Source organism: Aptenodytes patagonicus, chromosome 2, assembly GCF_965638725.1.
Source record: "Aptenodytes patagonicus chromosome 2, bAptPat1.pri.cur, whole genome shotgun sequence".
Lineage (NCBI taxonomy): Eukaryota > Metazoa > Chordata > Aves > Sphenisciformes > Spheniscidae > Aptenodytes > Aptenodytes patagonicus.
In genome coordinates, this window is record NC_134950.1 from 145,915,003 (window position 1) to 145,928,253 (window position 13,251).

The 13,251-nt window shown below is 38.3% G+C and overlaps 1 protein-coding gene across 11 annotated transcripts in view; it reads right to left on the bottom strand.

The window, feature by feature from the left end:
- The window catches only part of AKAP9 (A-kinase anchoring protein 9), a 120,473-nt gene that overhangs the window by 2,142 nt on the left and 105,080 nt on the right, over positions 1–13,251 (bottom strand). For 7 of the 11 annotated variants that reach the window (XM_076331534.1, XM_076331540.1, XM_076331541.1 and 4 more), the window contains 12 exons: positions 12,357–12,545; positions 11,545–11,689; positions 10,578–10,797; positions 9,378–9,528; positions 7,803–8,471; positions 5,878–6,083; positions 4,880–4,988; positions 3,822–4,007; positions 3,083–3,283; positions 2,458–2,690; positions 1,357–1,442; positions 450–570 (listed from right to left, as the gene is read on the bottom strand). In XM_076331534.1, the coding sequence (XP_076187649.1) occupies positions 450–570; positions 1,357–1,442; positions 2,458–2,690; positions 3,083–3,283; positions 3,822–4,007; positions 4,880–4,988; positions 5,878–6,083; positions 7,803–8,471; positions 9,378–9,528; positions 10,578–10,797; positions 11,545–11,689; positions 12,357–12,545 (2,516 nt within the window). The remainder of the gene's footprint in view (positions 1–449; positions 571–1,356; positions 1,443–2,457; positions 2,691–3,082; positions 3,284–3,821; positions 4,008–4,879; positions 4,989–5,877; positions 6,084–7,802; positions 8,472–9,377; positions 9,529–10,577; positions 10,798–11,544; positions 11,690–12,356; positions 12,546–13,251) is intronic. The other 4 variants (XM_076331542.1, XM_076331543.1, XM_076331539.1 and 1 more) reach the window with 2 other exon arrangements.

Consider the following 13,251-nt stretch of genomic DNA (forward strand, 5'->3'; position numbering starts at 1 on the left):
ATTCCTCCCAGCCTACAGTAACCAGATGACCCTCCCCAGCCACAGCGAGCGGCCCTGCTTTTCCCTTCCTTCGGCTGAGGGCACCTGAGGCAGCCCCTCCCCACATCACACCCTGCTGCCAGCCAGAAAGGTGGACAGGCAGCGGAGGTCTGCTTAGTCACAAAGCCTAGACTCTGCAGAGGTAGGCAAACGTAGCTCCATCCAGTCATCTACCACCAGTTCCAAGAACATGACATAAATCAGACAGCAGAAGTCTGCAAGCTTTGGCCTTGATCAGGCGATGAATAAACGCACACTGAAGGCCCGAGATGCAATTTGTTACGTATCCTTACAAAAAAAGTAAAAAGCCTTACAGCATCAAAGATTACAAACCTTAGCAGTAAGCACTGATGCATTCATTTAGTTAAACAGTGTTCTGACAGACAGTAATGATCTAAAATAAAACGTACTTATGTTGAAAGTTTACAGGAAATCTAGGAGACTCCATGTCTGACCTGGATCTATAGGAATGCCTTTGTTCTCCATAAAGATCCATGCCACCAGAGAATGAATCAGGCCGTAATTCATTACCTAGAAATATAAAAAGCAACATCTTGAAAACGAAAACCTTTTGCACTTTACTGGGAATCTCAAATGCAGGTTTTCTGTTTGCATATCACAAAAAAGGTGTTTAACAAATGTAGACCACTTTCAGACTGCTTCAGAGAAAACCAGAGGTGAAATCCTGGCCTCGCTGATGTCAATGAGGAAACTCTCACAGACTAGAGCAAGACAGGGTTTTAGTGCAGACCTAGGTAGCCAGGAATTAATAAAAAAGCTTCTGATTCTCCTTAGGCTCCTACCAAAAAGCAAACAGAAAACCAGATCTCCCAAACTTTAAGCCGTAACAAAAGGATGACAGGCTTTTGTTCTGAGGAAAAGACCAGGGAGGTCTGGTCAATAGGCTCCGTTGCCACTGTGGGGGACCTGTAGTTGCTACGATTCCTCTGTCCGTTCCTGTCCCCAGCATCCCCTCTCAGAGCTGGGGGTGCAGATCTCTGAAGAGAAACCCAACGACGCAGCTGAAATTGTTTTTACAAACACACTCCATAGGAAGAGTTGCCATATTTTTTAAAATCCCGCCCACAACGGAGTAAAACAAGACTGAAGAGAAAGCAAATAGATTAGTGTCTGTGCTGAGCATGGAAACTCTCAGAAACCTGAGAAATAGGTTAATCCAAGCAATTACAGCAAAGAAAGGGGGAACAGCACCCCATTCATTCCACATGAGGAAAATACAAATTAAAAACCATCTCCATTAAGCAGTGGTGTGACTTGTGAATACCATTTTTCAGTCATTACTGGACTACGATTTACCTGTGTTCTGGCTAAAGACATCCCTATTGACATTTGGTATACCAGAACCCGTAACTCTGTGCCATCGACGAACCAGGAACTTCATTCTGCGTTTCAAAAAAAAAAACACCAAAAAAACTTCAGGATAAATGAAATAGTCTGCTAAAAATAATCTGCTTCTTGTATTCTAGAAGGCGTAAGAATTTCTTGAACGCCAAGCAAAATTAATGGATGGGCATCTAAAACCCGAAGATCAAGTAGGAAACATCCTTATACACATCCCTAAGAAAAACATCTTTTGTCCAAATCTGCTTTCAGCTTCACCTCTGCAATCCCCGCGGTTCCAGAGGTGCTGCATAAGTCCAAGTGGACAGCAAACGGCTCAAGCACCTAAGCAACAGGGCATCAGCATTTTAAAATCACACTAAATAGACTTTTTGCCCTGTCACATCCCCAAAATTGTAACTGCAGAGCGCTATGAGTAAAAGCCTCACTTACAACAGGTATAGGAACAGTTCCCTGAATTTATACTACGCACAAAGCTCAGATCAATAGCAAGCAGAAGCGCTTGGGGGTTCAAACCTTTGTGAAGAAGGTTTGCTAGCAACATGGCAGTACTATGCAGTAACCACCTTCACTTGTTCTTCCTCGTCTATTCCTATTCATCCTCAGTCTGAGACCTAAAGTCTTGTGAATTCAAAGGACTACCCAGATGGATAAAATTAGTTCATAAATCTGTACTATACTTACATGTAAGAATTTAATCTTTAAAGGAAATTAAGTTGCAGAAAATACCTTTGTAAATAAGTGCATGCCCTAGAATTGCTAGTAATTTTTTTTTCCTAATATTATGACTTTATCCAATACACTCCATCTTTGATTGATTATCAAATACAGAGCCGTTTTCAACTACAATCAGACTGCTTATTCCTATTACAGATTTTACCTGTGCTCTGCTCAACTTGTCACCCTACACAGTATCTACTATATTCATGACTACCAAAAATGTATAATTTAAACAGGATGGAACATGACAAGTTCCAGATTCCACTAGAGTGCTAGAAAAGTAGATAATAAATTGCACAGTCATATCTATTCGAAATCTAACTTCCTCCAGTTTACCTTGAAATTGCGATGGACACTCTGACTGCAGAGCGAAATCTTGTAAAACCCTTTGAACGATGCGTGATGATTTCGAGGTCTGTGTAGGAAGGCTGTCCACCCATTCGTGCAATGAGGGCCAGCGTGGCTTCTTCACACTCCTGGAATCCGCCTAGTAACAGCAGCAAATATTTTTTCTGATATATGAGAGCTTTCCGAAAGCTCTCTGCTCGTAGGTATTTGCCATAAATTCTCTACAACAAGGAAAAAAAAAAGGCCCCATAAGCTCCAAGAATTATTACAGTTCTAAGACTTTTGATATCATTACTCCTACAGCATTTCTGTGATTATTCATTTCTTGCTATCATGGAGAAGACGGCACTACTGCTCATACTTGTTGAATGTAGCTTCATAATTTGACCATCACCTGAGCAGCAAGCACACACAAAAGGACAATATAGGTGCTTACATCTCATATCATTCTTGGGGAGAAAAACTAAAAGTCAGGTTTCTGAGGATGAAAATTTTAAAACTGAATTAATATCTGTTTACTTAGAGTAAGCAGAGTGAACACAGTGAAAAATAGGCCCAAATCAAAATGAAAAAAGCAGCTGTAGTTAGTATGTGGGCAACAAAGTCTTCCTACCCTTAAAACAGCATTTTCAGAATCTGATCCCAGTTCTCTGAGGAAAGCTTCGCTCCTGAGCTCTGCTCTCAGCTTGGAGAGCTCCGCATCGGCTTGTTTCAAAGATTTCTGCAGCGACAGCTTTTCTCTGTTCCAAATCTCCTTCTCAGAGGCAACAAGAGTATCGATATTAACTCCAACATCCGATGAGTGTCTAGAAGACTGAAGACGAAAGAAACTGAATTTGAACCACACAGTTTGGAAAAGCCTGAGCTGTGTCATTCTAGGCATTGGTTTGGTGGACAGCTCATAAAATTAATGAGAGAAAAACTACCCACTGATTGGATTTGAGGCCACCCTTGCATCCTAACACCTCAGAAGCAGTGAGTTTGGGAGCCTGATCAATGTCCTAGAAAAATACAGCTTCTCCAACCCCCCCCATTGGATCATACTAGCTTCATGATCTTGAAGCTATCTGGATCTATTTGCTACTCATCATGGTGATGAGATACAGATCAAAAAGAGAAGCACACGGAATTTAAAAGAAAAGAGCACTTAACAAAAAGAAGCTGGGTAAAATCACAAAGTTCACAGTAAACAGAGTGAGTCAAGATATATTGACCACAGGACAAGAATAACTCACATCCATTTACTCTGCAGAGGGAAGCCAAGACAGACAGACAGCCTAGGTGACTAGGAAAAAGAATGATGCTTTTATGCCTATATATACATCGTTATATCAGCACCACTAAAGACATACATAGTCTCCAGAAGGTTGTCTGTGCTGGTATCTTCTCAGTTCTTCCTCCAGCTTCATAACTGCATTCCTCAAATTATTCTTTTCTTCACTCAGTCTGCTGACAAAGCCCGTCAGCTCAGCATTTTGTCTCAGCAGCCTCTCAGTCAATGAGCTAGATGGAGTCCCTGGTGGTAGCACTAGCTTCAGCTAGAAGGAAGAAAGAAAACCAAACACAACTTGTATTAGATCCAAGTTGCCAACTTGAAAATAACTGGCTTCCAGTGAAAAACTTTTGTAGATAATGACAATAACTTCGTAATAACTTATATAAAGAAAACATAAGTGTACGTGTAAACTATAGAGTAATATGACTTTCTCTTCTATGCTTATCCTGTATATCACAGCGGAATATTTTCATGCAAGCTCAATTGTACCAGCTACAACAATTTGCAAAGCTTTTCTACTATGTTTAGGTTTATCTAACTTAGAGGAAAAGAAAAGCCCCAAAGCTTTTTTCAAGTCATGTTGAAAACACTTGCTTAAAATGCAGGTAAGGGCCAAGCTCAGTTAAAATCAAATATTGCTGAAGTCTTTGTAACAGATTACCGCATTTCATTTTTTACACAGGTGCACACTATTCAATCTTTGACTGCCTTTCCTTTGGTAAACATAGGGCAGTGTAAGTAAATGTGTTGTATCAACACAATATAGTAAATATTAAATGTTGATTTTAATATCGGGAAGTACTGAGCAAAGTTTCCTCAGTTAGAGAAATACTGCTGAAAGGAAAACACCTTTTCTTAAAGAAAAAGCCATGAGATTCAAAAATTTATAATTAAACTGGGAAAGTTTTAATTTGAAAGTTGAAAATTCACTTTTAAGGCAATTAAAATTGAAAAAATAAAAGGAAAGGGGTTTTTACACTTCACCAACTCCAAATCAGAACACTCACTGGAGCAGTTTTTCCTCTATAAAGGAACAGACCTGGATAAGTACAGACATAACAACTCCTTTGCTGGTTTCTGCTCACAGCTCATCATCCAAACTCTCCCACCAAAGTTAGGACATTGCACGCTCACCTCTTCCAGATAGGACAATCCGGGCAGTTTTTGCAGCTCTGAAATAACTTCTTCAATAGCATTTTGTATTGCAATGAAGTCTTGATCGTCTGCTGTTTCAAACTGTAATCTGAAACAAAAGTGACAGTTTCAACAGCAGGTACAGTCTGACACCACGAGCCAGCCTGATAGGACTTTCCATCGATCTATACGCACTGGGACTTTAGCAAGTCACTTCAGCATAGTTACTGGAGACATGGCAACATTTTCAAGACTGCTCAGTGACTCTAAATGAAATTGGCTTGATTTTATAAGGAATTTGCACAGAACAGTTTCCACTAATTTTGAGAAAAGGATGTTCTACATGAAGCACATTCAAAAATGTGGGTCTGCTTCCCACAAATTTGTTGAATCTGTGTGAGCAAAATCTCTGGGTATTTTCAAGATATAATGCATTCTGCTTTGCCCAAATGTTTCAGACTGAATGTTTGATATTAAATCACCATCACAGCAAAATAAAAACAGATTCAAACCTCCCATGGACCTGGTACCATGTTTTTTTTTTTTTCTTATGGAGATAGTAACCCGAGAAAATAAGAATCAAGATCAGTTTCACTTGACCATAAAATATTAATTTTTTTCTGGGGAAAGCAAGGGGGATGATCCATAGCAATAATCCCTGTATTTGTCCCCTTATACAGTGAATTATTCCATTACTAAATTGTTTTAAAGTGATCTACCTACACCATACCCAAACAAACCTTATCACTTTTCAGAGATAAAAAGACAATTTTGCTGCAACTTATAAAGGACCATATTAAACACGTAAGATTTAGAGCAGCACTTGATACTCTGTGATCCTGTCTTACATCAGTATATCTCAAGTAATGGCATATACTATAAAACTAGAACAACCCCAAAATCAGTTAGGCCCGCAGTCTGTGAATTACGATTAAAACCCAACATATTAGCTTGCTTGTTGCTATTAACAAAACCAAGTAGCTGAAGGCTGGTCTAACCTGCTAGCAGCTTTCCGAGCCAACTGCTTCAGCTTTGGAGATGCGTTTTGCAGCTTTTGTCTGACATTTTCCAGAATTTCAGTAGCAGCAGAGAGATCTCCTCCTCCCGTCAGCGTGGGGTAGGTTGATTCACTTGTCTCGGCTCCTTCCATTTTTTGCTGGAGAACCCAATTTCTTGTTCTGTCATTGGGTGTATCCCAGGTAGTCTGTACATAAATATGGGTTTTTTTTAATATATATATATATATATAAAAATAAAAAAGTGTATGTGGTCCAGTGCTTTAAAATGGAAACATTTGATTCTGAAACACACCCAGAAATTGAAGAACAAACAATTCTGACACAGAAAGGAGTTGGGTGTGACTACACTACTGTTGTAGCATACCACTAAACTATTATTTGTGAATGGTATAGTGTGATGCCTCTCTTGACTAAGATCTAGCAATCATACAGCTACAGTGTGAACCCATTCAACAAACTCAGCCGGCAGGAAGCCACCAGGCCTTTCTGTTTCTTCCACCAGCAGCTCCTTTACCAGTTGTGCATGGAATTTGGGGAACTATGCCCATGTGTTTGGGTGACCAATTCATAGTCAGAGGAGCAGGACTGGAAAAGCCCACTGTGGTCGTGAAGGTCAGTCCACAGTCACAAGCAACGATACCACTGATGCTACCACAAGTGAAGCAATGCACTGAACATGTGCTCCTCAGCCTCACTAACACCCCCTGACACTGGCCATGGAAGAACTGCTAGCCCTCCCAAGGAAACCTGAGTCTACGGCTGTGCCTTTCGTTTTTTGACCACAGTGTGGTACCAATGAAAAAAAGCAGGGTGTTGCAAATGTCACAGGAAGCAGCAGGAGATTAATTATTTGAAACTCCAGGCAGATCCTGGAAAGCAGATCATAGCGTCTGCTGCCGAGGGGAAAAAGCCCCAACAGCCGCTGCCAACCTGATCCAAGGGAAGATTCTTCGTTGACCGCAGTGCTGGCAGTTACCTCTGAGCAGAAGAGCAAGGTGCACAAACTGAGCGTGGCAGGAAGGCTGATGCTATCACAGTTATCAATACACTCAACATCCTGCCTCTAGCTGTGGGTAGTTTCCAATGCTTCAGAAGATTAAAACCAGTAGCCAAATCAGATGAAGAGAAAAATTTCCTTCCTGGCTCCACAGACAGACAGCTGCCAAAAAGCATGGAATGATGGCAGGATGGGCAAAAACATGGTCAGCAAAGAGGCAACTCTCCTGTCAACCCTCTCTGGGACTATCCACAAATCACTCAGGCAGCAACATTTATCTCTTACAGGGAAGTTTCAGAAGAGTTTTAGAAGTAATTTAAAAATAATTTTAAAACTTTCCAAACTTTTTATGAGAGAGAAAAATTTACAGGCAACAGTGGTTCCAACTTCCATTCATCTAAAAATTAGGTTAAATTCTTAAATTAATTTTTTACCTGTATACATATTCATGTATATACTTGTTTGATTAGTTACTCATTTAATTATTGAAGTTGTTGGGATATCACTTTTAAATGTTTCAAAGACCACTTGTGGTTTATGAACTAAAGATTAAGAGCGCTGAGCTGGAGCATTCCTGAGTAGGAATAGCTCATTCCTGCGACTGGGTGCAGGGAATATTCTTCTCCTATACTGAGACACAAAGTGTGTGTATACATTCAGATGCATTTCTCCTGCTCACACTCCTCCTTACACACCTCTACAGCTTCATTCTCAGAGGATGCATGTGAATAGTTTTAGGTAGCAAAACTGGAATGCTTTCCCTTTCTGTGGTGCCCTTATTCTGTAATCTGCAGACTATATTCTAGATTGAGTAAAGGCACAGTGACACACAATGCTAATTGAACAAAAGAATTAAAAGCTAAATTGCACAGCTCAGTATCACATATTGCTCTCAGTCCTACTGTACCTCATTTGGATTGTGGCTTAGTGTCCTTTCTGCTTCCTTTCTTCCTTCGTTCTCCTGCTCCTTTTTCTGTAGTTCTTGGATTATTTCCTGCAACTTCTTTGTTTCATTCCCTAATTTATGAACTTCTTGCTTCTTTTCTCCAAGTTGCCACTGAAGGTCTTCTACTTTGGACTCCAGTTCATGGAGTTTCTTCTGTGCTATTATGTTAGCATCTTGTTCTGCTTGTAATGCTTTCCTCTGGATCTGCCTTTCTTTTTCCATTTGCTGTCTCACTTGCACAGATTCCAGTTTATACTTCTCCATCTCACTTACTAACTCCACTATACGGTCATGCTTTTCATCCATTTGTTTCTGTAGCTCTTTAAGTAATTCCTCAGATGGATTAGGTGTTCCAGCTTGCCCCTTATCTTCAGCACTTTGAAGCTGAGCACATAGCTCTTTTTCCCTTTCTAGGGCACTGCTTATTTCAAGAGCTCGAACCTTCTCTGATTCAAGAAGCACCTGCAACTCAGAATTACGGCCTTGTTCACGTGACAGCTGGGCAGCACTGAGTGCTTCTTGGGATTCAATTTTCTGTTGCAGATCATTTGACAGCTGTTTCTCTTGCTCCAAAAGTTTAGTTAACTGTAAGTTCTTTTGTTTCTGATCTTCAAGTGAAAATTTTAAATCCTTCCAGAAGAAAACAGAAGAATTGATTAAACCCATTTGTGTATACTTTCCATTATCTTCTGCAAATTGCAAATATGCTACCTTTACACACGTTGCTTTTATCAGGTTTTGCTATTCACAATTAATGTGACAATACTCTGAATGCTGCAGTTGCATCTGATATTAAAATGTATTACAGGTGTCTGTATTCTAAAATCAGATCATCTCATAAAAGAATATTTGTAACATATACTTTTGAATGAGATACAAACAGCCGTAGTTCTGAAGTTGAAGATAACTAGCTGCTTTTACTTTCTAAAACTGTGGAAGTGATTTTGCAAGTTAAGATTTCAAGATGTAAGTAAATCTATGCTGTTAAAGTGATCGCTTTTTTGTCTTGATATTTGTACTACGATACCTGCTCTCTCCCTCACTCTATCAGATACTGCAGAGGTACCAAGGAAGCTACTAATGCATTTTCTCCTAAAGTAAACTCCCTAGTTTGGTTTTCATGAGGTGAAACTGCTGACTCTTAAAATGGAGACAAACAGTATCACTCCTTAAACAGTATTCTTAAATACTATCTTTTATGAGTTAGGTTGCGGTGGGGGCTAGGTGTAGCCATGTTAGCAGCGTCCTCTCCCCCTGAATATCTGAAGGCTATTATACAAAGTAGAATCTTTTCATCTTGGCCCTGAAAAGAGCAGTTGTAAAATTCCTATTGATTTAAATGGAATTTGGATCAGGCCTTTTTCTTTCTTTGCCACACAGCTTCTATACATCTTTCTTCAGCTCTAGATGATATAATACTGCTGTTGAAGACAGAACATGGACCACACACGGGACAAAAACGTAAGCTGAGATTATTATGAAAAAGAATATTTGCATGCTCCTTGATGTTCCAGGCCATTTGGGATTATGGAATACCTCAAGCTCTTCTCTTCCTCTTTCCTCGCTGCGTTCCATTTTAGCTTTTTCCTTTTCCAAAGCCCACTGTACTTCTCTTGATTTTTTCTGTTCGCTGGCCATTGTATCCTTGAGAATATCTAGCTCAGCTGCTTTTTCTTTAACTTCAGTCCTAAAAGAGAAATGGGCAACCTTTAGATTAGACAATGGCTCTAATCCTATTACGGTAACATCAGTTACTTGATATTTATTCCATCTTGTGCACTGAAAACACTGCTCGTGTAGTAGAGTCACAGTGAAAAGCCTATTTCGAAAAACAAGCCTAACTCAAAAATAAAAAGAGTTGCATAGCTCAAAAATGACAGAAAGTGTGTCCATCCTGCTAACTTTGTAGCTGCCATTTTTTTATTAATTGGTGGCTCAGAGGCAGCTAGTGTTCAACTTAATCCAGTCACTGGCCAAAATCTGAAAGAATACAGGGAAAATGCATCTTGCTGCCGTGTATCTCAAAGGGGAAAAATAAAAATATAAATAAAATCTATCTGGGGGGCCGGAATCAATGCCCTGAATTTTCATTTTTTTGCAAATCAATTTTGCATCAATCTGCGAAAGAATCTTGCTCCTGATGGTCTGTAAAGGCTGTAAGGTAATCTATAAAGTAATACCAACTTAAGCTCTGTCTTAATTTGTTATCTCTGAGCTGAACATTAAGATGCTGTACATGGGCTCATCCATCTGGTAAAGGCATAAATAACAATGGCTTTCCTGAGTGCCAAATATTTGGCCTGTTACCCCTGCTGTTGATCATGGCAAAGCAACACTTAGAAGTTATAGAATTTCATATGGAAGTACTTGCAAAGTCATCTTAACTCTGCAATTTTTTTTCTCCACATTCAGTTTTAGAAGCAGAAAAACCTTTAATAAATATGGTATACCTATTAGCTTGTATACAGTAGTCTAATGTATCAAAATTTAAAAAGAAACTTGATGTTAATAAATCATTAAATCAAACTATGAATCAGATCTTAATCTATAGAATTACATTTTTTGTCAAATGGAACAGAAGTCTATTTTTTGTCAGGTATGTTTTACAGGAAAACTGAGAAGCATTTACATTACATGAGATCAATTTCCTTAATAAAATCAGTATTACAATTTGAGACAAGATAGAAAAGATCATCTTCACTGTCAGCACAGGAAGTTTGGCACTGAAAGCCGCACCTGATGGTTTCTAGGTCCTTGAAGTGCTTGTGCTGTGCTTTAAGGGTTGTTTCAAGCTCTAGTTTGGCTTGTGCAAGTTCATTCTTCAGCTCAGCACCCATCATTCTCTCTGAATTCAGCTGTTCCTGAAGCTCAGCTGCTCTGTCCTTCATACTCCGGAGCTCCACTTGCATCTCCAGTATCTGTGACTGCTTCTGCTGCATATTATACTCCAGCATTTCTAATGAGAGTACCATCAATATGGAAATTACTTAGTAAACAAACAACACTGTCTATCTGGGTAAATTTTCCCCTAGCACAGAGAATGACCATGAGGCTATCACTAAGAGTGATATTTTAAAATAATATATTCTTTCAATAGTGGAGTGAAAGCAAAACCTTTATGCCTTTTATACTGGAGTACCTTTCACACTTTCCAAGAAATCACTTCAACTCTTGAAAAGGCTATGTGTGCAACCATATTGATATGTATCATTTGGATTATGACTAACATAACCGGTTAGGTATGTATGTATACTTGTGACCAAATTTTTGTGACAAAACACTGACAGTGAGCATTTACTTAATTTTAAAGTATACTTGTTCTCTGAACTTTTTGTTGTTCATTCTAATTGCTTCTTAGTTTACTCATTATGACTGACTATCCAACTTGGATAATTTCAAAGCTGTTGAACCTAAACACTGAAGCGCATACATGGAAAATAACCTTAAAATACAAGCCCGATTTTTACAGCAACTGAAATAACTTTGTATCACTTTCAATTTGATACAAGTCATAAGAACACAGACTATATCTTAATTTTTGCAAAATTAGTCCAATAAGATTGAAAAAGATGAAAAGTATGCATGCTGAGAACATGAGTATCAAAATCAGAGAGCAAAGAAAGTCAGTATTTTTTCACCTACAATGTTATGAGCACTGCCATGAAAGCATTTGGAAATAGACGCATATTACCACAGAAGTCACCTTGGCTTTTTGAATCAATCTCTTGTTCTCTCTTTGGATTATTTTTCTTACTGTTCATCTGGGCACGTAATACTTGAATCTCCATCAGCAAACTACTTCTGTCTGCATTCTGAAGACAGTCCATTGCTGCTCTCTGGTTAGTAGCCTATTAGCATTAGAAACATTTAAAAGTAAAACTCCAGATTTTATTAGAATATCTATGGTGTGGATATTACATTTACTTATACATTCATAGTGCATATATATTCAAAACATTTTCAGTCAAGTCATAATTAAGTCAATATTATAGTATTGGGAAGAACTGCCTTTTTTTTTTTTTTTTTTTTTAAATTTCTCTACTAGGCATCAAAATTATAGAATCAAGAGAGCTATCAGTTTTACGGCAAATTGTAATCTTCCTCACTAATCCTTCCATGTTCCAGAGGAGGTAACTGACTTCTCTCTGTCCCACAGCAGCCTTATCACTTCCTCTTCTTACAACTTGCTTCATATATACAAGCTACCTTTTCTCTTAGACAGTGTAACATAATTCTAATTAACTTAATGAAATCAAGCTCAGGACAACTGTGTTTAATTGCAATTGATCTCTGAAGGCTGTATTTTTTCTATAGCTTGTGCACCCAAAAATCTTTCCCGCACCACATCAGTTTTTCTTTTTAAAGACACCTCTTCTTCCTACAAGTCTTTCTTTGTTTTCACCCTTAGACTGTCAAAACTACTATTAATACATGTATTTTTAAATGGGTTTATACATTCAAAATTAAAATCTAAGGTAGACAAACACACTTTGCCTAAAGTATGTTTTATATTACCTGCTCTTGTAGTCTGTGCTCTAACTGATTCATCAATATCCCTGCATCTCTTGTGCCCAGTTCTGCAAGTTCAGTTTGAAACACAGCAAGAAGAACATTTTGTTCTCTCACAAAAAGCTGTTGAATAGCATGCAGAAGTTCTCCTCGCCAGTCTGAGACACCTTCAGGAGGTTCAGTACTTGCATAAATCTACAGTGGTATAAAAAACAATTTAAACAGCAGAATTCAAAGATTACATCAAGAATGGTCATTATCATTTTACATCAAGTGTGTGTTTTCAGTGGAATATTGAGCCTTTCTTACTCAACAGCTACGTAACATTCATTCATACAAATGGATGTATTTATTCTACACGTTATGATTTATTCTGCATGCACAAATGCTAAACTTACCTGTGTTTTAGATAGAAGCAATTTAGCTTTTTATAACTGAAAACTTCGCCCCGTATAGTTATTATTTATGTTACTGCATCACACTATCCTTTTAATTTTATGGATGTTACATGTATGTTCCTAGACTCTCACAGAGATATGTGGTAGTGTGCAGATATTGTGTATGAAGAAGATTTAATTTTATAATGATATAAAGTTAATCCCCCCACTTCGCATGCTGAAGGAAATGCAGAAGTAATAGAAACTACCTACATATACCTAGAAGTCTAATTGGGATAATTAGACAGGCGAGTCCTAATAAGTTTTAACAGATTACTGATTAATACTGTGTTACATTTTGAACAATTTTTCCCCTCTTTCCTCTCACTACAGTATCTTTTTAATAGAATCCAAGTTCTACTACACCAATAAATAACATTAAAAAAATCTACTTTAACTGCTACTGGAAACATGCTTTCAAAATAGAATTGTTTTTAAAAGGTGGACCTATACAGTCAAAAGCC